The sequence below is a fragment of the Opisthocomus hoazin genome, chromosome 8 (genome assembly GCF_030867145.1).
Source record: "Opisthocomus hoazin isolate bOpiHoa1 chromosome 8, bOpiHoa1.hap1, whole genome shotgun sequence".
Lineage (NCBI taxonomy): Eukaryota > Metazoa > Chordata > Aves > Opisthocomiformes > Opisthocomidae > Opisthocomus > Opisthocomus hoazin.
Window position 1 is genome coordinate 10,947,015 of NC_134421.1, and position 25,849 is coordinate 10,972,863.

General features: G+C 39.7%; 1 protein-coding gene across 1 annotated transcript; it reads left to right on the top strand.

Annotated features, from left to right (window-relative positions):
* The first annotated feature begins 8,332 nt into the window (after nucleotides 1-8,332).
* Nucleotides 8,333-25,545, top strand: DRAM1 (DNA damage regulated autophagy modulator 1). Its single transcript, XM_075429209.1, has 7 exons — nucleotides 8,333-8,550; nucleotides 13,801-13,868; nucleotides 15,184-15,326; nucleotides 19,116-19,293; nucleotides 20,326-20,384; nucleotides 21,744-21,836; nucleotides 24,024-25,545. The coding sequence occupies exons 1-7, from the start codon at nucleotides 8,393-8,395 to the stop codon at nucleotides 24,066-24,068; spliced, it is 744 nt and encodes a 247-aa protein (XP_075285324.1). The 5' UTR covers nucleotides 8,333-8,392; the 3' UTR covers nucleotides 24,069-25,545.
* The last annotated feature ends 304 nt before the right edge of the window (nucleotides 25,546-25,849 follow it).

Here is a 25,849-nt window from a genome sequence, read left to right on the forward strand (position 1 = left end):
ACATAATACCGCTGGAATTAGTGTTGCTTTTGTTAATTCTACCAAGTTGTAATAGCACAGAGAACAGACTGCATATATTTGATTGTTAGAATGGGCAGAGTAGTGTTTTAAATCTGCTCAGCAGCAGACTTAGCAGAAAAAAATGGAGGTGCCTTTAGTGATGAGGAGTCATCGAGAACATTTTATGGCTATATCAAATTTTTACATGACAGTGGTAAGATGGAGGCTCAGAACACTAGAATAGCATTTAATTTTGCTTGTTTAGCTCTCAATCAGTGGATATGGATCACAGTATCAGACAGAAGGATGAAAAAGATAAAGGACTTGTTTAGGATGAACAATTTCCTTTGTTGCTTGGAAATCTATTTTCTATGTCTAAAAATGCTTAAGAAACTATGAAGAGAGTAGAGTGGAAATAATGACAAGGTCTTTTTGGAAAGCCCTATTAACTGTTGTTCTTCATGTGTATTTTGTTTCAGAACATGACAAGAATTCATCATAACCCCTTTATTTTCATGTACCCTACAACTGCAGTGAATTACCCTGTTATCCCCAGAAAAACTAGACTTTCAATTCTTGCTCCATGAGCCTCCAGGGAACAACCTGAATCCCCTAGTGCCCACCCAGGGAGAAGGACCAAGGGGGTTTTCTCCACCAGAGTGGCGGCGGGTGGCCGTGTGAGATGGAGCAACCCACTCAGGTGGTCCCTAATGGGCAGCCTCTGGCCACTGCTGCCTGTGGCACCATTTCCCACCTCCCATTGAACCCCGATAATGGGCTGCAACAATGCACAACTTGGACCACTGGAAAACCTGATGCCTCTATCTGCCACTGCTGTTCAACAGTGTGGAAAAGCTGGTACAGACAAGACCCAGGTATAGCTCACCACCTTTTCTCTGAGACTCCCAGAGTTGCATCAGCTTTTCCTCGAACCAAAGTTCCTCACCCAAATAAGAAGCAGTGATGCACAGGCTATCGCAGTGCTCATGGCCAGGGTACAAAGCTGAGCATTTGCTTATACCTCATGATACTGATTTCACTGCACTTGTACTGAAGACGAACAATCCTTCTGCCTTTATTCCATATTATTTGTGGTCTTATTGGAGTTGCTGCGCAGCACAAATCTTTGATACAGAAGAACTATGAAGGACATTGGCAAAGGCCAAGAAAGGATGGAAAACACAGCTAGTTAAAAGTGAAAAAAAAAATGGGGCAAAATATTTAGGGTTTATAAAATTACATTTTACTAATCAAGATTACTTGTTACATTTGTATCAGCTTGAAACAAACAGTTTCAACCTAAAGAGATTTCATAATATTACCCTGAAGCACATGTAGCTGCTCTCTCTGGCCTTGTTAGACCTTGGTGTCAGCTGGGACCAGACACAAAAGAAGGAAGTTTATGAAAGGAGCAAACAGTAATGCAACCAGCAATGTGCAAAGCATGGTATAAACAGGAAGAAATGGCTGAATGCCCTATATTTAGCAATGTACTGTGATAAAGGCAGACAAACCAACATCTGTAAATTGTTCTGGCAAATCTAGCTTAACATATGAAAATAGGATCTAATTTTTCTCCATTTCCAGGAGGTTTTATGTTGGACATAGCACATCATGAGCCACTTCTGATGTTGTGAAAAAGATATTTTTGACAGCTTTTGCTAGGATTGATCAGATCCTCTTTGTTTGGATCCTGATTCCTTTAATCCCTTTGCATTCTAATTGGACTCAGGGTCATGAATTTCATTACTTCCTTTTTCTCCTCAGCAAGCAACTTAGTGTCAGTTACTCTGTTCCACTAAAAGCACTGCAAAGGTACTCCCCTCAGATGGCACCGCCACATAAAAAGCTACCATTTTGCTTTGAATGATGGCCTTTTCCCTAAAAATGTGCTTCTCTAAAAATGTAGTGCCAGAATTATTAAAATGCTAGAGCCAAATTCTCTCACTGCCTGCTTCAGCATGTTGACTACCTCATTTATAGTGAGGGAGAAAAAAGCCACTGCAGAATGGTTCATCTGCAGCTAAACAGCCCCTTTCTTGCCCACATCAGTCTACAGCTCGTGCATTCTGGAAACAAAGATTTATCCCACTAAACCCTTCCTTTTGAAAAACATCTGAAAAGAAAATAGAGAGTAGAGGAGTTAAAAATACACATTTTGAGAGCTAATCTTCTCTAGGAATCCTGGGATAACATTTTTCAGATCTCAGTATTACCGAGAGATATTGATCCAAATCTGTCCCACACCACAGGAAGCTTCTATGCTGTTTTGGAGAGAAAATTACACAATTTCAACCCACTAGTTAACTCTCATCATTCTTAAAGGACTCGTCAATATTTTTGACTTGCCTGCTCTTTTTGACAGCTGAGACATCTTTATCTATAGTTTGGTTAGACATTTGGTTAGATACTAGAATTAGCTAACTACAGAGGAAACCAAAACAGAGCAAAATAAACTATCTTTTGTCTTGGACAGTAACACCTGACAACTAATTTACTTGCCAGAAATATTAATGTAATGCCATGAATGCCTCAAAGCATAAGACTTCACAGATGTTGTAAGTTGTTATTAGTGCTATTCTGAACTTCTTGTCAGAAGCGAGAATATCTTACACATGCTTTTGTTACTGAGAGAAGATTACAGACACTTCACATCTGACCACAGAGGAAGGGAAGAGACACCACAAACCAGCCTGAACCCTTCACACAGTAATCTGTAGCAGTCACAGGTAGTGTGATTCCTCCTGTAAATGCCCTTGTGGCACAACCTTTCCTTCTTTCCAGCCAACACCATCTTTACCACAGCAGTCCCCAGCTGCTGCACAGCTGTCACACCCTCATTTCCTTATTTCACCATACACTGCCTTTCTCTTTACAAGCAACAAATTCTTCCTCTTCTCTCTCACTTTATTCCATGGGAAGATCTAGTTCTGTTTGCATGCAGTCGTAAGTCTGTGAATCCCAAAGGGTATGTCATTACAGTGGAGCTCCCTGGATATCCAGGTCTGGTTACATATAAATAAATCCAACAAGTAATCTCTGAGTGCAAAATCTGCAGACCTTATGTTTTCATATTCTTAATGTAATCTTCTCACAGATTTTTAGTTTTGTGGGGGTTTTGGTACACTGGAAACACTTTCAAGTTTAAAGAAAGGGTAAAACTGCTAGAACACTGAAGAAGGCCATAAAAAAATCATATTTTTGATTTTATTTAGAGTTTTGAATGCCTATGTGTGACAGCCAAAGGAGGCTTAGGAGATACCCTTTATTCATCTTCAAAAAATACATATGATGTAAGACAAAAATCACTTGGCTTTGCCGTAGAGTTTGTTAAAGGATTGGCAGGTGTTAGTAAAAAAAAAATTAAGCATCCCATTCATAGATCAAGGCTGCTTTTTTGCTAGTGCTTGCGTGTAGTGAAATACAGGATTTTCAGGAGTAACTGAAATACTTGACCTTTCTCTTGCTCACGTTCCAGACTTTCATTACTGTCATGTTCTCATCTCACTTGTTCTTCCATCCTCCAGCACGTTCTTTACCAAATCAGGGAAGTAAGAGCTGCTGCAACTATTCTGCACAGGATCTGTCTGAACACCACACAGAGGTGTTAAAGACCAACATGTTTGGGGAGGGGGATTTTTCGAAGCAGGTCTTTCATGTTCCATATCACTTTCTGACAAGTGAGTTTGGAATTACACATTGCAGCCAGAACCTTCTTATTTTATTTAGATCTCTTCAAAATCTGCCTAAATTACACTATGCTGGTTCTCCATACCCTAATTTTTAAACAGCTTTCTTGTAAACACAGTTCTCAGGCAGCAAGCAGTTTAAGTGCATGGAGCGTAACAGGGGAAGGACTGAAGCAAACCAGTATCAGGAGCGGTTACAAGAGAGACCATTGCAGTGTCTGTCTCGGTGTCTCTCAGAGGAAATCAGGGCTATTTACAAGCCAGCCCAGAAAACCCCAGCCTCCATTACTTAAATGCCAGAATGGATTCACCAGAACAAATGGTCTAGATGTGACAGATACATACCAGAGAAGGGAAGTATGCAAGTAACCTGTCTAGTTTTTGAAGGTACTATTCAATATTCTTTCTAGCAATGCTCAAAGTGAGATGCTTATATATCTAGAAAATGTGATTGCCCAGCTATTATTGCTTCAATCCGAAAGCCTTCAAACAAGTCCTTCCCCCCACATTGTTTTAGCTACCTGTATTTTCTACTAGAAAGAGAATGCCTGCCAATGACAAATAAATAAACTTTCACCAGCAGTTGAAAAAGTCCATGGGGTACACACCCACAAGGCACTGGGAGTGCATTTGAGTTATGAGTGCATTTTTTTTTTTAATCAAATACAGTTATGGACAGAGGGAGATTTAAAAATCAGTATATAACCATTCTCAAATTGGAGGTGCCAAGGCAAAATTTATTCTAGGACACAACATTTTAAAAACTGAAGAGTGCTATAGAGGTGACACAACAAAACAATGAGCTTCTTACATGACACTTCGCACAGAAGCTCTCTTTATGCACCTTAGCTAATTGAAATTACCTGACTTCCCTCAGAAGGTAATGTGATAAAGAAAACAGTCACATATAATAAATATAAAATCCATGGAAAACAGATTGTGAATAAAACAGAATAAAAGTGGGGATACAAGTACCACCAGCATAGTCTGTTTTAGGTCTCTTCCACGACTATTTCCTGTACCTCCATATGTTTTCAAATCACTCACATGGATGTTATTATTTGCACTTCTTGACACATCTGTTTTTCTAATGATTATAATATCATATAGCACTGACAAGCATAAATTTATATCAATGTTTTAAACATACAGGAAGTAGTCTGATCACTTTTTTAAACCACAGAAGCATAGAATGGTTTGGGTTAGAAGGGAACTTCACAGATCATCTAGTTCAAATCCCCCTGCCTTGGGCAGGGACACCTTCCACTAGATCAGGTTGCTTAAAGCCCCTTTCAACCTGACTTGGGAACACTTCCGAGGAGGGGGCATTCACATCTTCTCTGGGCAATCTGTTCCAGTGTCTCATCACTCTCATTGTAAAGAATTTCTTCCTTATATTCAGTCTAAATCTACCCACTTTTACTTTAAAACCATTATCCTTTGTCCTATCGCAAAAAGCCCTGCTAAAAAGATCGTCCCCATCTTTCTTACGAGTCCCCTTTAAGTACCAGAAAGCCACCATAAGGTCTCCCTGCAGCCTTCTCTTCTCCAGGCTGAACAGCCCCAACTCTCTCAGCCTTTCCTCATAGCAGAGGTGTTCCAGCCCTCAGATCATCTTTGTGGCCCTCCTCTGGCCCTGCTCCAGCAGCTCCACGTCTTTCCTGTGCTGAGGGCTCCAGAGCTGGACGCAGGACTCCAGGTGAGGTCTCACCAGAGCAGAGCAGAGGGGCAGAATCCCCTCCCTCAACCTGCTGGCCACACTGCTTTTGATGCAGCCCAGGATGCGGCTGGCCTTCTGGACTGTGAGCGCATATTGCCAGCTCCTGTCTAATTTTTCATCTACAAAAATCCAGTGAAGCTACATTAAAGTCCATAGTTATTTTATATATTTATACTGCCAATGTTTTAATATAATTTGTCCAAAGCACAATAAATCAAAATACATAAACCTTTTTTGAAATACCACACTAATGTTCTCAAGTCCAGTAAATAAAACGACTTCCCCCAAGTTGATGAGTAACCTGTGTTTGTCACTCCTTCCATCTCCTAGTGATCTTTTGAAGAACAATGTGCTAACGCTGCTGACAAAAACAGACTAAAGATCACTGCTCAAATTGTACGTTGTTTCTGACTACTACCTACAATAAAAGTATAAAGAAACATCACATGAGCTATAATAAATGTTTACATAGCAACAAAGTGCCTTTGCTAGTGATCGTCAAATAGTAAGTTAACACCTGCTTGAGCCAAAGACGTGTCTCTGTTTTGCTCCAAATAATGTCCAGGCACTGCAAAAAGTCATGTGAAGAATTTAAATACTCAACTCTCACTTAAGAGTAAGTCATTTACTACTTACAAAACTGTAGTTAGTTCAAGTGATTCTGCAGAATGGTGGATGAAACATTTTTCCAACAATGTCATTTAAGTGTTGATGCAGCAAATAAAATGAAAGCTATCCTCTTTCTACAAGGAACCAAAACAGAATGCTACATTTCCGACAAAAAAAGAAGTCAAATTGTACTTCTATAAATACACTGAGCAGTGATACATTTCTGCAGTCCATTTATTTACCAAAGAGACTATAGTGCCTCTATAGTATTTCTTTTAATTTTCTGTTTCAAGGGAAAAAAAACAAAGATACTTGATATTGAGGGGTAATTAAACAAAAAGTTTTACATCAGCATAAATTAAGACAGTTCAAATATAAGTTTCATTCCATTATTTTTGCTTGTCCAACTTAGAAATAAACCCTTTCTTTCAGCCAGAAATTTCTGCCACTCATAATTACTAGAAGACAGATTACCTATGGAAAGATTAAGTATGAAATTGTGGGGTTTTTGTGTTCTTTTTCAAACCTTTGCTTTCCCTGTCCCTAAAACACCTCATTCAGAGTAGCACAGAAGTATTAGCCAATACAAAAAGGGACAGGCTTTTTTTTTTTAAAAAAGTGCTCGAGTGTAATCATAAAGTATCAGTCAATTATTAGACTCAAGTTGTACGTTAAGAATGTGAGCAACATACTGCTGCCAAAAGGCAGAGCGTGTAGAGTACCTCCAGTCTTAGCAGCAGAAAAATCTGTGTGATTACTTTTCTGTAGATACAGTGATGTACACATTCTCAAGTCCTTTTATTAAATTTCTGTCTCGCTTCTTAATATCTTCAAATGCGTGCAAAGTACTCACCTTCGAACTCACTACGCTTCCGCCACAGGGAATGTGTAAAGGCAGTGACACAAGACTCACAGTTCTGGGCTCCCCAGTTCAAGAAAGATGAGGAGCTGCTGGAGAGAGTCCAGCAGAGGGCTATGAGGATGAGGAGGGTACTGGAGCATCTCTCCTACGAGGAAAGGCTGAGGGAGCTGGGCTTGTTCAGCCCGAAGAAGAGAAGGCTGCGAGGGGACCTAGTAAATGCTTACAAATATCTCAAGGGTGGGTGTCAGGAGGATGGGGCCAGACTCTTTTCAGTAGTGCCCAGCGACAGGACAAGGGGCAATGGGCATAAACTGAAGCACAGGAAGTTCCATCTGAACATGAGGAAGAACTTCTTCACTCTGAGGGTGACGGAGCCCTGGAACAGGCTGCCCAGGGAGGCTGTGGAGTCTCCTTCTCTGGAGATATTCAAGACCTGCCTGGACAAGGTCTTGTGCAGCCTGCTGTAGGTGACCCTGCTTCGGCAGGGGGGTTGGACTAGATGATCCCCAGAGGTCCCTTCCAACCCCTGCCATTCTGAGAGTCTGTGATTCTGTAAATTTGCAAGGAGATGAAAGGAGAGAGGCAGAGTATGCACGTATCTGTCTGTGTTCCAGAACGGTGACCATGCGTTTGGACGTTAGTTTGGAAGGCAGATAAATATGAACAGTCGAAGGAAACAGAAACAACCTTGACAGACTGTCCATGGCTTCTGGTTAAACCGAAGTGAAAGTGCGGAACGCAGCACGATTTTGAATTAACCTGTGGCTTCCCTCAGAGCGTGCGAAAAAGCAAATCCCCCAGGAGCTGTGCCAGTCAAGGCTACACCGCGTGCTGGAAACGCACGTCCCAGGCGGATGAGTTTCGCACTGGGCAGGCCTCCACGGTGAGACCCTGCCAGCCCCTGGGTTTCTGAACCAGTCCCCACCGCCCTGCTGACGCCTCTGCAGCTCCTCGCCGGCGCAGCGGCCCTCGCCGCCGCCTCAAGGTGCGAAGCCCGCAGCGACAGACGCCAACGCTGGATGCTTTTCTCGGCCCTTCCCGTTCCAAGGTAACTGGGAACGCACGGGGCGCCGGGAACTCCCTCGCAGGCCCTGCCAAGCGCTCCCCGGCAGCGCGGCCCGCCTCCGCGCCCCTCGGGGCCGTGAGGAGACTTTTCGGCGTCGGTAAGAAACCCCCCGAAGCGCTTCGAGGCGCCGCGGCAGCTGAGAGGCGAGCGGGACGTCCCCGGGCGGGCCCCTCGCCCCCTCGCCGCCCGGGCCCGGCGGGGCCGTCAGCCCTGCGTTAGCCGCGGCGGGCGGGGCGGGTGCGGGGCTGCCCCCCAGGGGGCGCGCTGAGGAGAAGCGAAAGCGACGGGACGGCCGCGGGCGGCGGGGGGTCCCGGGTAGCGGCGGACGACAGCGGGGAGGACGCCAGTGGGGGGGAAGCGGGTGGGTGGGTGCGGGCGTCCCGGGAGGCCTCGGTCACGGTGCGTGGCTTCAGGGCGCCGCCACGGAGCTCCCGTCCCAGCCGCCGATGCCCAGGGCGAGGCAGCCGCCGGCGATGCTGTGCCGCATGCCCGGCGTGGCCGCCGTCCCCGCTTTGCTCGTCGGCTGGTCTTCGGCCGCCTTCATCGTCTCCTACGTGATCGCCGTCCTGGCAGGCCACGTCGAGCCCCTCGTCCCCTACATCAGGTGAGGCGGCGGGGCGCGGCGGAGGGGGCGACGCCCGGGCTGTGAGGCGACGGCTTAGCCGAGAGGTGCCGAGGGGGCTCCGGCGGGTCCTTCCCCCCGCGGCCGGGTCCGGGCCCCCGGGGCGGTGTGGGGTGCCCGGGGCAGGAGAGGCGGCGGTGGCAGGGGCTCGCCGTGAGGGGAGGCAGAGATCCTACCGCCATCGCGCCTCTGGCACCGCGCTGCGAGAGCCGCGGGACCCCAGCGCTGGCCGAAGTGGTGGAAAGGACCTGAAGCGGGTTTCTGCCGGAGCCGAAGCGCGCTCGCAGGCCCGATCCTAGCAGAGCTTGAGGTGTCTGCCCTGGGGTCGGTGGTGGAAGGGTAGTTTTGCCTGTGTGACTCTGCAGCCTGGGCAGACTGTGCTGGAGGGTGACAGGACTCGAAGGCCTGCGACAGGTTTTGTGGGACGCACACCCCCACAAACACGCACTTTTAAAATTTCAGCATAGGACCGATGGGTGTAAAAGGCTCCCCGAGAGATATCTGACATCTGTTTTCTATAACCTTAGTCATTTAAGCACAGTTCTGTATAAATCAATTTTTATATGTTGACTATACATTGAACACTTAAATCTGAACTGTGAAATTACTCATATTTAGCTCTTCATAGATTAAAGGCAAGCCAGAAATCCAGGAGTGGTCTCTCATACACAGAGGATCTAAAAAACATTTTCAAATACATGTTTAAAGATACATCTGGGCCTAATTCCTTGAAGGACTTTGCAGACATGCATAATTTCAGAAGACTGCTACCTGATCTGTACATACATGTAAATTTGACAGAAAATTAGGGTCTGTCATCAGAAGCAAGTGAGATGGTGCAAATGACACTGCAACCCGCAAGAAAGCTGAGCTTCATTCAAATTGAGCCAAGGAAAGTTGGACTGCATGCTTATGCTAGCAAAACTTTTGAAGATTGTCTGCCCAAATCTGGACTCAGCTCTTGGGAAGCTGCCTTCTTGTACATGCACAAATACCCTACTGCATGAACAATTGTGGTTATGCTATACCCTGATTACATGCACAGTTTTGCTAACACAAAAGCACTTGTAGCCAGTGTAGTTTATCCCCTATCGACCAAGAAAGATAAACCATTTGATGTAACTGTGTCCATGTCCAGTAGATGGTTTGTTCTCGGAAGGATTTTGAGGTCCTGTAGTAAGAAATTTGATAAATGATGTTTCTTATGTTGCAGCTTAAGCCATGCCCTGGAATAAAATATATGAGACAACGGGACATTTTTTTCCTGTATAATTGTGTTTGCAGTCAAGTTTTTGACAGCCCACATATGTCAGTTGTAAGTGTCATTCTTTTTGAAGAGGTAGACCAAACCTACAAGTCACAGCTGTGTAACTGTGATGAATGTATCTCAGCTGCCATAGTTGTACCAATCTAACTGAACATCTAACTGAAAAATTAATTCCTATCCTTTAACTAAGGAATCACAATAAATGCCCAAATACCCTAAAAAAAACCAAGATAGATCAGGCTGTGTCAGTGATTAAAAAAAAAAAAAGCACTCACATTTCAGGCCCTCTGTATTTGCTAGAAAAGTTTTTTAAAAAACAGCTGTCTTATTCAATTTACATCCTTTTAACATAACATTGGACTAAAGGTGTACATTGACTCTTGGTGAACAATCTGTAATAATTCTGAAGGCATATGGTCTAAGCATATGATCTTCATAGAAGGTGCACTTGGGAGTAATGTCATGATTCCTTCTAAGTACTCGGGCGAATAGTCATACCATAGTTTATTTTACCATTCTTATTTTGTAGGTCATTGCTTTAGCCTGAGAAGCTGAATCATGGGATTAAGAATGTGATTTAGTGAAACTTGGAGTGATAAAAGAGGAAGAATGTTGCAACATTTCAGTTGTGCAATAGCTTAAAATGAACTATAACAATTAAATAGAGCTTTTACGGGGGAATTCCAGTTACAGAAGGAGAAAAACATAGACAAATTTTAGTTCAATATTTCTGTAATTCTTAGTTACATTCCTTAAGTACCCTGTGTATGCCTTGAGGTAACTTGTTAATTACATTTGTTTACCATAACAGCTGTCACAGTGAGAGAAAGACCACATCTAGATTCATCATTGAAACTGCTGATATATCATGAAGTAAACCATACAAATACATTTCTGTGTAGATAAAAATTAATATGATTTTGTGTTTTCTAGCAGCTGAGGCCTAAATGATGATTAAGTTGTGCCCAAATTAGTTCTCTTGCTCATACTACTCAAAATCCAAACTAATTTCGATGTGCTGGGGTGGCTGTTTGGTGGTTTGAATTCTCAGTGAAAGAGTGAAGAGAATTTTCTGTGAGGTGTTTGCTGACAGTTAGCAGCTCTGGATCAATCAGAAGCCGTGCAGGCAGAATATAATCTTCCTACTTTAAAAATTTGGGACTTGAGTTTGGAGAGAAATAGTTTATGATGGCTTGACTGTGAAGAAAATTTGATGATGATGAGTCTTTTGGCCCTAAAATATTTAATCCCTGTCTCCTCTGCCTTCTTGTCTTTCCACTCTTCAGAAGACTGTTTGACTGTAGAATTCTGCTACATGAGACGGTGACACAAATGCGGTCAACTTCATATAGAGTTCCCCATCTTTTCCATGGTGGTTGTGCTCACCTGTGCACCACTGCAAATAAATGAGCACAAGTTTTGGTGTTGTATGTGCCATTTTCTTTATTCTTTTTCATTAAAAGACAGTAACTATCACAGAACACTTTTTTTAATTATTATTTTTTCCAAAGCAATAGACCAGAAGTAAAATGAAAATGTACATAAGTCTTTATTTAGCTTCAGGGACTTTTTTACTGGAAAATATGGCATTAAAAAGATTGTGTCCTTAAAACTCCAGTGCAGTGCTTTGTAAATACGTTGTAGATATGATAGAGTATTCTTGGTATGAAATTTCTTGAAAGCGTACATCTAAGATTATTTAGTTTAAAAATCAACAATAACAAAATTCACCTATAAAGCCTTAGCTTGAGAAAAGCTTTAGTTAAAAAATGGACTTCAGTGCAATTTCATGTTATTTGGATTGCTCTTATGATGTGAAGTGTTCCAGGAACTTCAGATGGCTTTCTTTGCATATGCCGGTTCCATTCTCTTCTCACCTGAAGTCCTTCAAAACTTTGAAGTGACCACAGTCTGGTACTTAGCATAGAGCAGTTTCTGATTTGCAAAAGTGCTTCAAGGTTGTCACAAGTGGCCCACTATTTAAATGGAGTCCTTTGTCGTATTTATGAAAACACTCCAGAAAGATGAAGAAAAGATGTGAAGTTCAAGGTTAAAAAATGGGCTAAATGAAGAATGGATTAAGGTGATTTTTGGAAGTGTCAAACAAAAAAATGAGAGGTACTGTACTGTTTTCATCAATTCCTCTATCAAAGAGAAACAAGATTAATGCAGACTACAAGCTGGCGCAAGTCTGCAGAAAGCATTACAACAAGAAAATACAGATGAATAGGGATTCTTAATGCCTGAGAAGTTGTAAAAACTTGTCTAAAAGCCTGATCCAAGCTTTTGTTTTCTACGAATTTGGAACCAATCTAGTCAAAAGAAATATAAGATGTTTCTCTATTTTTTGCATCAGCTTCTCATAGAAAAGGATTCGCCTTTCACCCTACGCTTCTTCTCGTTCTTGATAAATCATCTTAGCAACTGATTACACACATGCTTCTGTAACATAAAAGGGGATTGCGAGAGACTATAATTTCTAAAAAAAGAAATCTTTTGATGTGGTCATACTCTTCTGGCTTGAAGTTAACAAAATTGTCAATATCTTTCTTCAAGAATGATTGCTTGTGTAGAGTGATTTTTCTTTTGGGTATTAAGAGCACAGGCATTCGTGCTAAGCACCTGTCATTTTGGCTGCGCTAGGTGGTAGGCGCAGAAGTTTAGCACTGGAAACTAATCCAGCCTCACTGCTGGAATGAAGAATATTCATCTTCTTGAATCACATAAAAAAAAATCTCTAGCTAGTACCTACTTGTCCCGTCATACACCTAAGAGAAAGATTCATTCTCGGAATCTTTGCTCGGTTTCCACTAAACTTTAGCGTTAGCTAAAATCCTTACGTTGTTACATTTCTGACAGCAGAGTTCCTTGGATGCCTCTGTTTACACACAATCGCGCCTCTTGGTACTGGTCATAATAATACCCAAATTGTGTAAAGATTTATGAGCTACATGTTTTCTGCTGGCTTGATCAACAGAGCCTGATCAAACAGATAACCTCGACTTACTGTACGTTAGACAAGAAAAAATTAATGTAAAGAGGTGGTGACATTGCAGTATTCTTATTTCAACAGAGCACTCAACTTGTATTAAAGAGATCTGCTTGAAGAAACCTGAACCCACATACTGCCAGGAGTATGTCCTTCCTGCGAGGAAGGGGCGTTCTCTGGGGTGGGTGTTTGTGTGGGTGTTTGCACATGTGTAAGGAAAAGAGGGAAGGGGATTCTGTGATAAAGGTATTCCATTTTCTACATATATAGATTTTATATATATGATATTTTTCATATATGTTTGTGTGTATGTGTATAAATTCAGTATATATTCTCACACTCATGCTCTGTCTGTCTGCCCCCGTGAACTTCTAATTATCCCCTGTGAGGGTGAACTGCTGTAGCAGAAGTGACTTAGAACACCTTGGGCCTAGAGTACTCTTAAGCTGTATCTACATTAGTAAATTAAACAGTGCCTAGGAATGCTCCTAGGCATTGGAACGCAATTGCTCTCCTGGGGTAAAGTCCTTTCAAATAAATCAGGAAATTAAGCCAAATTCTCTCGCATCTTGGGATACTGAATGCCACTAGTTATGGCATAGTTATGTTATCTGTCACAGTGTTAGTTTAGCAGATAAAAGAAATGTCATTTCTAAAACGTCATTTATGTAATCATTTATGTCATTCATGGACAAAGTGTTGCTCTGTCACATCTCTGCACATTGCATACAGAAAAGGAAGAAATACAGTTCAAACAGTATGCTCTAAAAATACAAATTCTTTCTCAAAAGAAAGATTCAGTACTACAAATGGAGCTTAAGTGTGCAGCAGGTGGCATTCGGATGTGTGTATTTAAATGCCTTATGCACATAGCAGCAGTTCACACAAGTTACATTTGGGGTTTCATGTGTACGTCTCATTTATGTTTGGTGGATCTTGATTAACTTTTAATTTCTTCTCTCTCTTCCTGCTTTAGTGACACTGGAACTAAACCTCCAGAAAGCGGTATCTTTGGTTTTATGATTAATATTTCAGCACTTTTAGGTATGTATGAGGTACTTGGTTTGAACACAGCAAAGAAATAAAACTAGCAAAAGCTGTCTGCTTACACTGCAGTCCATACAATATCCTGCAGAAAAAGCACTCCACAGTCAAGGGGCAGTATGAGATAGAGATGGAAGTAATATCTGGAGGGCCAGGTCCTTAGGGTCAGTAAGTGCAGGCTTAGAGCACTTCTGTCTCTTAAGAGCACCTCGTCAGTGCAAAGTAGTCAGTGCACCTGGAAATAAAAAGTGGAAGAAAGCTGGCATTATTACTTTGCCAAAACTGTGTCTTTGGTACAGGGAGACATTAGGTTCTAGGATGCTGCAGCAAGGGGAAGAACAGTGTTGAAGCAACACCTGGTTTCCTCTGCAAGATGCCCACTCCTCCATTAAATGTTTAGTGGCCTTGAATCAGGAAGTTTTGGCATTTTCTGTTCACTTCTAGGGGATGGAGGATCAAGAATTGTGTACCTCTGTATACATGCAGTCCGTGATGGCCTTCATGCAAAGTGAAAATCACATATTTTACTGTTTGTAAGAGCCTCATTCAGTCACACTATCTTGGTGTGTTTCATGTAACCTCATAGTGCCTGGAAAAAGTTACCTGATTTATTTTTCCAACTGTAGTTACACTGAAACTATGTTCTTTGTTACTGAACTGTGGAATCCAGTCTACAGTTTATTATATCCTGATAAACCACGATCTTCTGATTCAGTAGAGGTGTTTGTCAGGGGTGAACTGCATATTGGGGTCAGGTAGGCTGCAATAAAATTTGTGTGTAGTGGTTTGGGGACTCTCTTGTACTAAAGAGCAGCCAGAATTGGCCCAAAAACTTTGAAAATATTTTCTGAATGCACAGCTAGTTACACTTTTTTATGCTTACACTGTACAAAAATGTATTCATTCTTCAGGGCATCCGTTGTAAGGAGATGTAGTACTGTTACAAGACTGCGTATCATAACAGAATAAATTCTCCCACTTCTATCTTGTGGCTCATCTCCCTGTAACAGCTACTCCTAATGTGGAATGCCAGTGCCTCTGTGCGTGAAACGTACAGGAGAATGGGATTTAAATTAGTGTTTTTCTTGGAGTGATGTGCAGTTATTTCTAGATAACATTAATGTTAGTTCTATCTGAAAGTAATACATCTGAAATTCACTACTTTTCTTCTTCACCCCAGTAGAGTTAAAGGCATTATTATTTATTGTATTATGATTATAATTTTATTCTGTATGCAAATATGTTACAGGGCAAGATGTTAAAATGCAAGCGATACATTATCTTTGAACAAAATACCTATTTTTTTGTTTTTCAGGTGTAATTACAATGTACATCAGATACTTATTAATAGAGAAGCAAAATGAATCATCGCACTTTGTTAGGTCTTCATGCAACATGTTTTCATTATGTATTGGATTGATGGGCTGTATTGGAATGGGCATAGTTGCAACTTTTCAGGTATGACCATAAATTTCATATCATAAATTAAACTAAAGTTGGTTTACCAGTTAAAAAATCAAATAGATTAGATTAACATTATCCCAGTGTGGATAGTTGGCGAACGGAGTAAGAATGTGTTTTTTGTTCTTGCATTTTTTCGGTAGCTTTAAAAAGACGGATTTGCTTTCTCCCTATTAGCTAGATTTTTTGCTTGTATGGTTATGTCAGTAAGGGGTTTTGTGTGTGCTTGTCTTGTAACATGTCTGTACTAGAAAACAATATAGATGCTTTTGCTGTAAAATTTTTACTATGAAAATTTTACTGTAAAAAAGCTTTGTTGTTTGCAGTTTAGTTCCCTTACAGTCAGGTAGGGAAGAATAAGTCAGGCTAGCAAAAGCACCTGTGCTGTTACCTGAATGACGGCACGCACACTAGCAGCATATTCTACAGAGTAAACTTGGCTTGGCTGACAGGTTAGAGCATTGAGCACAGTATTAGCCCATTGTTTTGTGTCTGTAGGAGACGGCATAACAATAATGTGAAGTCTTTTGATAGAGACATGTAGAATTACCACTTACTTTGCCAGGAAGGATAAGATATCTCATTATAAATCAAAGAAGTCCAGCCCTCAGTGTCTGAAAGACAGTTCAAAAGAGAGGAACAATATTGAAACAGATTATTCTTTTCACCTGTTCTAGTGAGGAAGCATGTAATGAGGTAGATTCTGACAAGGGGAAGTATTAGGACAATTGCACTGAAAACTTCAGCTGAGAATCAAGTTTAATTGGCAGTGCCTTTAAATCTGTGGAAACAGCTGAATTATTTCTTTTAAAGGGTGTTATAACTGGAGTAACATTTTGATAAATACTGTTGTGCTCATATAGTGACCTGACAACATACAGAGAAATTGAAAATAAAGATTGTCAGAGCTTCAGCAGTCAATATAATTTTGGAAGTAAGTGACACGATATTTTCAGACAAAAAACTCTGCCTTAGGCTGATACCTTGCTGGTTTTAGTTTTTCCTCCAGGCCATGTGTGTGGATTGCAAACACTACAGGCACTGCAGTCTATTCTAAGCATGTTATTCTACGTCTAAATATCTGTACTCATTGAGAAGATTTATATGTGACATATAAAAAAGTTAGATGATGGGGAACAGTGTTGTTTGACTGAAATAGAAAGCAAACTCAGCTTCAATAAGGAAAAGACAAAATCAGGAATGCAAACTAGTTTGAGAGAGTCAGGGAAGCAGAAACTTTGATCCTAAAGTTTCCAAAGGGGCCGCTTGACAGTTACAACGTTGGTTTTTATCTAATCTCTGTCGTCTCTCATTGCCTGTTCATAAACTCCTTCCTCACTTGATTTCTCTTTCCTCTGCTTTGACCTTACTTTGCATGTTTGTAGGAAGGGTTCAGAACACAGTAAGGATTGAATCTAGCTGAGGATCTGATCTAGCAGATTTTTGAGCATGCTTAATTGCCCAGGAAGATGGAAATGGTGGCTTGCGAGTCTTCAGTCTTTCAACTGTATAGTGTACAACTAGTGAACAGTACACTCTTTTCCCCATTTACCAGTAGAATAACTGAGACATGAAGAAGCTGTGAGATTTGCTGAAGGTCAGGTGATCGTTTCAGGTCAGGAGACCAAAGCAAAGCTGGAATTAGAAGTTTTTCTTTGACATTCGATCTGGTCCGTCTAATCAGGGGGTCAACGCAGGAATTTCACATTCATGTGCACTACCTCTTTGTTTCTTGACACTTATTTTTCCCCAGCAGGTGAGCTAACACCATACCTGAGCACTATAGTAGAGGTGATTGACATGTTCAGTTCATTTTGTCTTTCCCCAAAGGAAAGTATCTAGTTTGTTGAAAAGGCTTCAGTGTGAAATTATACTGGAAATATTTAAGATTTGCTTTTATTTATTCAAATGTCATTCCACTTGTGATGGGTCTTTTTAAGTAGCATGATCAGCTGTAAGTTTTTTCTTTTTCATCCTTTTTGCTTCAAGGTAAGATATGCTAGGTAGCATAGGGTTTTATTGATACTGGTCTCTGAACACTTAACAAAAGTGAGAAAAAGGCTGGGAGAAAATGCTACGAGTGTTTCTGAGGAAAAAAGTAACGGTCACAAATAAAGTGTTTATTCTCTGTTTTAAAGAACATAATGCTTGAAATGTAAATATATAAAAATGAAAGACCGTGGAGGGTTAGCTGTAAGAAGGTAATTGGATATTGCAGGAAAAATCCTGTAGCCCTTAATGAATAAGAGAAAGCAAAAACCTAGGTCTTAGCAGGTCTGTTTTTGCCTGTTAGATGTTAAAGAGAGATGATTACAGAGAGATCTTCACGCTTCTGACTAGAAAGCGTAGGGGACTTACCGCACCAGATGTAGGAGCATTTCCCAGGTTGTGTAGGGGTTGAATGTGATGGGCTTTTTAGGGAAGCTGTGGCAGTTCGATAGGAGCAATCATGAGAGCCGTGTTAGAAAAGTTCTATATATTGTGTATGGGGCTAAATGCAAAAGCCAACAGTTACACTTGCTTAATGCTTTCCATACCAAATCCTGTCATTCCTATGTGGAAGGCAAAAAGTAGGACAGAGGGGAAGAAAATGCAAGTATAGATGAGATGCCACTTAAATAACTGTGTGAAAAACCTGCCTTAAAATGTGATAGAACTTAATACAGCACAAGGAGATAGAAGGGAATGAGTACAAAGGAAAGCACAGGGAAGAATCTTTATAAAGAGCATGTGAAAGTAATCACCATTACAAGACAAAGAAAACAGTGGCCTCCAGGCAGGAAGTATGTTAAAATATGTAATGAAAGGATATAGATGTGTTTTTATGAATCAGTAAAATAGAACTGTAGTAGGGCAGATCGTAGCACGTGTTTTGCTATGCTTTGGTGACAGAAAGGAGCCTTAAAGCTAACTTACCTGTCTGATATTGGATTCCAAGGTGGCATAACTTTGTAATTTTTTTAAACATTCAGAATACAATGATTTCTCTGGAGTCTTCATCTGTTTTGTTACTGGATTTTTCTACTTGTTTGTGTTTTAAAGGAGAGAATCTTCTATAGGTAGGTCTTACAAAAATATAGGCCACATATGTGATACTGGATTTTTATACACACCTTCACCTGTTGCGGAACTTGAATAAAAGTGGCTAATGATGTGGGGAAGTGTAAGAGGGCTGAATAATTCAAGAGACTGACAGCATGAGACTTTCATATCAAGAACTTATTTCAGGAAACCCTTTTTTTCTTTAAATATATAACTAATTTTATGCTGACTTGTTTGCTGGGGCCTTGTGGCTGGCCTCTGAAGGGTGGGGAACAGAGCTATAGCAGTCGCTGTTTAGAACAGCTCCCATGAAACTTTACTGTTACTTAGAGTATGGCCACACAAATGTGGATTAGAATTTCAATGCAAAAGGGTGAAAATCTTTGGCAGGGTAAAGGGAAAAAGAATCTATAGGAACCTCTTAAGTAAAACACAAGCCAGCTTCTGTTTGTGGAAACATTAACTATAGACCAACTGTTGAACAGCACTAAAATTGATTTATGCTTTTATGTGAACACAGGAAAGGACTTTGACCTGGTGGCTTTGGACATGGTTAGTTTACCTCTCTGAACTACTCTTTCTCCTTTTTCTTTCATCTTCCCTGTGTAGACTGTTGAGAGAAGGGACTGTTTCCCACTGCTTGTACGTGCCCAGCATAATGTGGCTACCGTCTTCTCAGGGCTCAGTGATTCCTACCGCTGCACAAATAGTAGCAGCTAACCATTGTGCTGATTCTCTTTCCAGGAGCTGTCTGTTCCCAGTGTCCACGACATAGGAGCTTTGGTGGCATTTGGCTCGGGTGTTGTATACATTACACTTCAGTCTATAATCTCTTACAAGTCCTGTCCACAATGGAATACTTACTTTGTGTGTCACATAAGGATGGCCATATCTGTAATATCATGCATTGCTTTCATTCCCAGTATCCTTTATGGTGTATCCCACAGTTTTCCCTTTATGCATTCATGATTTTCCTTTTAAGTTAAACCATTGCTGATAAAGCATGAAAATGAGGTCACAATCTTTGCTTAGGGTTGTCTAATATTTCTGCTATAATAATGCATATAGCATGTCAAGACACCATTAATAGCATAAAGATGAGTTTCAGAGTCTTTCTAAAAAAGCTGTATTGCTTCTTTAAGTGGTATATTTAAATCTAATGCCCCAGTATCCTTCATGGGATCATATGGTAATTCAGATAGGAAGGGACCTCAGCAAGTTAGGCAGACCAACTTTCCAGCCTCCTCCATTTGAGGCAGGGTATGGAGAAAGACCTGCAAAAGGGGCACGCTGCTTCTGAAATGAACCTAACACATGGACGTGTAAAATACAGTTGGCATACACAAGATTTCCTTCAAGCCTAAGCAGATGCTTTGGATCGTGTCGATAGGTGCTTGTCTTCATTAGATGCTTCCTCTAGAGACGCAGTTGACACACTTCCTGGCTTTCCCCACAGCCTGCTGAAATCAGAGTCATCCCATTGATTTTGTTGGGCTTTAGGTGACCTACCAGTGTTGAAAAGTTTCAGCAGCTGTGAAAGGGCTTTTAAAGAGGCCCCCAGGCCTGAGAGAAAGTTGTACAAATATATCAAGGCACCTGTTGTGGACCAGTGGAAACCAACATGGTTCCCCTTCCAATGATGCAGGACTCTGCTCGTGCAGTTCTCAATCAAGAATGTGATCTAAGTTTTGGAGTGTTTCCCCTTACCCTCTGTACTTTGGAAGAACGCACAGAAACCTTTATTTGTGCAGAAGTTTGTTTTGATTGCCACTATCAGTTACCTTCCAATCATGTGTTTCATTTACTTGTCTTCTTAATACTTTGATTTGACATTCTGATTGTTGAGGATCTCCTGTGCTGCAGAAGGGGGAGATGGGGTCTTTTTTTGTAAGCAGATATTTTCACTATTGCTCACTAAAAATTTATAGTTTCCTTTACACTGTATTTTTCCCAGTGATTGTGTTTGCTTCACGAATTTCCATCACAAAAATTGATTGGACTCCAGGTGAAAAGGTAAAATCTCATGAGATAGCCAACTTACCCTGTATCATTTTATTTGAAGGATGCTGTTATGTTTATCTGAAAGTGTATATCGTACAAACACTTCAGAGACTCTAAATAGCCCATCATCATGAACAGATTTGTGAAATCTCACCAATTTGTGCAGTGCTGGTTTCCAGTTATTTCCTCATCAGAAAACTGTCTGCGGCTTGGGTAACGTGTCACATATGGGTAAATCTTCAAAGAGCCAGACTTTCATTTTAACCAAGCTTTTGAAACTTACCCATAGAATAAATTGTAAAAATAAATTAAAATATTCTGGAAGTGAGTTGTTCTACTTCCTTTTATGGTCACATTTCTTGAAAATGAACTTCACACATGAAACGAAAGTTGACCAGTTTGATCCTGAAGTTTTGGAGGTTTTTTACAACATTGGTTTTCTCAGCTTTTTCGCCGTTCTTTATTAAAGAGTCTTTACTGTTGTGATGACATTAGGGGTCCAACGTGAAGCATGCTGAAGTCAATATCAGGTATTTGAATTTATTTCAGTGTTCTCGGAATGATAACTATGAAAGGTAAGTTTTCTTTCTGGACAAAGTTTGCCACATGGAGGTATTCAAAAAACAGGTTAAATAACGCAGAGAGTGTATCCCGCTTGAAGAGCATAATAAAAGCAATAGTGGCAAATGTACTTCAACCAGACAGTGGCAAGGCAGCTGTGAGATAAATCTTCACAAGTTAGATAATCTTAGTCATATCTACCTCTTGAGGTTTTGGGTTTTTTTTTACTTGAGATGCAAGGATGAGAAAATGTTTTTACTGAAACATGACATATTTGTTGTTGTTGGCATGTTAAGAAATACTTTACATTCTGTTTGTGTCATATTACGTAAGTTTTCTATGATGATCTACTTAAAGGTCTGGTCAGGAACTGTCATACAAGGGTAGCCCTCCATTTTAAAACAGCGTGAGAATTTTCTGTAAGGGACAGTACTACGGAACTCAGTGGCCCTGAGTAAAAATTTTAAATATGGGACTTTGGTATCCTTCACATGTGAACTAAAATTTTAGTGGTGCAGATTCAAGCTATGTTTTGATCTTGTGCTTATTGTAGTTTTCTTGTACTATTTTTTTATGTTATTTCACAAGACGTTGCATAATGGAACATATGCAACCTTGATAAATATGCTTACCATTCTGTAAAAACTAAATCTGAATTGACTTTTATACAACAGGGTATTGGGATGATGAGTCAGAAGTCTTAGAATATTTGTTGAATTTACAGAAGGAAATGTCTATTTTTATAACATCCCACAGTTATTTTGTTTAGCTGTTTTATCTGAAATTTTGTTTTATGTCTCATTCCATCAGGATTATACTTATCATTTTGTGAGTGCGATCTGTGAATGGACAGTGGCCTTTGGTTTTATCTTCTTCTTTTTAACATTCATTAGAGATTTTCAGGTTGGTATCTACATATTTTAGCAGTGACTATGAAGTGCTATGAATTGTATAACAACAAATGCAATAGAAAATTACCATTCTTTATCTCAGCTATATACACCAAAGCTATACAGAAACATATTTTATCAGTCACAGAACTGATTTCTGTCTACCTAATGAATATTTTTCCCCTGGGTTTTAAACATAAAAATCAGTTTTATAAATCAGCTTAATAGTTTAATAGGTCTCTGGTCTTGAAAATTATCCAGTAAATTAATGTCTTCTACTTATTTACCAATCTTTTTGTAGAAAGAGGTCCTCTAAAGGTGACATGATACCAAAATAAATGATGCAACTAAAACTGCGTTTCCTTCTACCTGAGGAATTTTACATAACAATTCAATGCATTTCAACTATAGACATTTCCTTTCTTTTTAAAAATTACACATTTTGCTATCTGTTCCCTCACAATGCAAAGAATATCAAATACTTTTTCAAATGTATTAACATGAAAACCTTCTGGTTTGGGTAGCTGGATCTTGTGTTGCATCAAGCCTGACTTTAAGGAAGAGAAAATGTTAGGTAAAAAGTCAACACTTTTATATGATTTGTGAAAGGCATGCCTTGAACTTCCCCAAGCTTTGCCTTGCCAACTCTTGTTTACACAGCATGTTCTAGCTGCAGTGTTTCGTTGGGTTTTTGTTTGGTACAAGGATACAAAATGCTGAAAATACCAATGTGTGAAGCTTAACTTTGGCAAAAGAACTTGTAAAAAAATATAAAAAATATTGCTGATGGCAAGTGCCTTGTGGAGATTTGAGGACAAAACCTCTTGGATATTACTGTAGGTGTTAGGATGATCATGGCCTCCTTATCCTTCTCAGACTTCTGGATTTTTGTTTCCCCCATAAAGTAGTTAGATCTTTGCAAGACTGGACTAGAGAGCTTAAGGTAGAAAAGACTGAGAACTGGTGCTTTACACCATAATCACAAAGAAGAACTAACTCAGTTGTAATCACTGTAGATGTCAGACCCCATATGTTGGTCTTTCATATGTACCATTGCCTCACACAAGTCCCAGGAAGTCGAAAACTAGATCCAAGTACTTGTATACCGGTAGAACTAATAATCGAGATCACGTATGTGAGCCAGTTGGTGCTGCGATAAATTGCTGGAAACCATATCCAGAATTTGTGGAGGTGGCAAAGGAGGAAAAATGGTGAGACCCCTCTTAAGTCCTCTAGCATAAAACCGAAGTTTGACATCAAATGATGTAAAACTTTGTAATTAGTTTACTTGCTTCTTCCCTTACATGTTTGCTTAGCATGGAAGTGGTTAATGCTTATGTATAGTCTGTACGTAACTTTCATAAACATATACAGAAATAAATTTTCAGCTAAGGATTCAGAGGTAACATGTTTGGCTAACTGATAGCAAACATTTCTACACCTGGTTTTGACTCATTGTACTGAATAGACCATGGCTGTAGGGCTTTCCCTTATTAAAAATAAGCTAGGTTCTGCAGAACAAAATGCTTCTTTAAAAAAAAATAATTGTTCAAAATTACACAATGCATTATCTTAAAGGCATATAATAGCCTTCTCAAGCTGTGAAAAATACCAGAGTACCATTCAGAAACGCATGCATCATTAAATTTACAATTTTGTGGGGGAGGTATTGATTGCCAGTCCATCACTCTCTGACATCTGCATATATGATGGTATCTGTTTTATTGAAAGTCATACTCTTGCTTTGGAGATACGTATTTGCAGACAATGCTGTAGTCCTCGTTGTTGATAAGTCTGCCTCAGATCACAGATCGCAAAGTGTTCAACACTGAAAATTTAACTATATGTAAATATTGTGAACATAAGAGAAAGGGATGGAATTAAACTAAATAGAAATACAGACATTTTAAATTACAGGCTATAAAACAGCATGAAATCTAGTGTTAGTGTTTGACAATGAGAGAAAGATTTTTTTAGATTCTATCCTCTTTTTGTCCTAAACTATTATCACAGAAAACCAAACTACTAATTCAGAAAAAAACCCTGACAGACTGTAAGAAAAACAAGCCTTCTTTTTTTTTAAATTTCTCAGAGTATGTATTTCACTTAAATGTAGTTTTTTTATCTCCTTGTACTTAATTTATCACAGAACTGTAAAATTAATTTATCTTAAGCTGATCTTGTTTTATTTTTCTTTTAGAGACTTTCTTTAAGGATATCAACAGAAATACTCAACGACTCCTGATAGTAGAGAAAATTATATTTTATATATATATGAACATTCTAGGTTTCTTTTTACTTATAGAAAATGTTGCAGAGGGAGAGGGATTTTCAAAGTTATATAAAGAACCCATGCCATTAACTCTGCAACATCTATAACAGCAACCACTAAAACATTTTGAAAACTGATCAAAGTTCCTGCTACCTTTTTGCAATATTTTGTATTTTTTATACTGTTTGATATATTAAGAATACTGTAATAGAAGCAATCTGTAGAAGCACTTGAAAGTCATTCAAAGACGTTTGATCTCCTCAGCTCTTCCATTTTGGACATATCCAAAAGATAATAAGAAAAAAAATCCTGGAAAGTTTCTGTAGTTAAGATATGGCATATTTGCTGCTATGAACTTACTTCTATAATGAAAGACTTGGAAAGGATCTAGCTGAGAAGTCAGATATTACAAGTATCTGGAGGCAAAAGGGTCTTTCGTGAACTAATTCACTACCTCCATTTAGAGCATTAACCACTTGGCTATCAATCAAGTTCTCTGAAAATTACATTTGCATGGTCTATCATAGTTTATACACAAATATTGATGATTTTTCAGTTGCTAATTTTCTATGGGATAAAACAAATGCGTGGACAGTGATGTTTGAAGACTAGTCGTCTGTTGATATTTCCTTTAATGTGTGTTTTAACTGTATTAAATTCAGCTGTTTCACAACTTAAAGAGTCCACGTTTTCTTTATAAGTTCTTCCAAATTAAAATAGTAAAAATGTTTTTCACTGGCAGATTTTCTGTCCACAGTATTCAGGTTATCTTGCAGAGTTTTATAGTTACAATCAGGTTAAAAATCGAATCTAGTGCTGACTAAATGCAGCACTTACGTCTTACTTATTAGGTATCCTGCAGGGGGCACATGTTCCTTCAAGTGGAGATCAGAAATACAAGAAAAAGTATACCAACCATAAAAAGTGACATACTGTTATCTTGAAGGCCATGTTAAGAAAAGACCGTATTTCTTAGTGCAATTATTGTTCTTGTATTACTTTTAATTCCTAGCTTGCTTAAACTGAAGTGTAAGGAGCTTGAAGTTGTTATTTCAAATGATACCAGATATGAGATTTCAGCTCATCAATTTACTAAACATTTTACATGAATAAAAGAAATTAAGTTAACTTGAAGTTCAGCCTTAACTATATTAGTGTTTTTACAGTGAATCCAAGTAAACTTAAACAGGAAGAGAATTCTTTGTCTTGTTCTGATTTAGGCAGGAAATCACCACAATAAATTTCACAAGTTTCAAGGTGAGAGAACTCTGAAAAAACATTAAATCACCATCCCAATACAAGGCTCCTGAAACAAGTTCCCACTTACCTCTTAGTACTCTATCTGCCTCAAAAGAATCATATCCAGGTTCCTGTGAACCTTTACAGTGCTTACAGTCTCCTAAAGACAAAAAAACCCACAAAAATTTTTTCCAAAAGTGGCTAAATCAAGATAATCTTGCTTGCTGACATCAACGTGTTAATTCAAGTACTGAAGAACTACCAAATGAAATCCTTCCCATTTTTCCAAGCTTTATCATGTACATTTTTATATGAGTTACAGCCATCACCAAAAGAATGCGTAGCCAACAGTTGCCTTTTTATTTAATTTGTTAGGCCAAAACTATGACCATGCATCTACATGCGGGTGGAGACAGTGGGTTATTGGCTTTTCATTGGTGCTGTGAACAACTGTTGAAAGGACTTTGATTATTCTCTGGTTCCAGGCAGCTTTTCAGTCACAGTCCTAACTGTTT

What these genes read in the sequence shown, in the direction of transcription:
- DRAM1 (XM_075429209.1), top strand. Translation starts at nt 8,393, where the DNA reads ATGCCCAGGGCGAGGCAGCCGCCGGCGATGCTGTGCCGCATGCCCGGC. An exon ending in CCCCTCGTCCCCTACATCAG is followed by an intron (nt 8,551 to 13,800) that starts GTGAGGCGGCGG and finishes TTCCTGCTTTAG; the next exon opens with TGACACTGGAACTAAACCTC. An exon ending in CATTCATTAGAGATTTTCAG is followed by an intron (nt 21,837 to 24,023) that starts GTTGGTATCTAC and finishes TTTTTCTTTTAG; the next exon opens with AGACTTTCTTTAAGGATATC.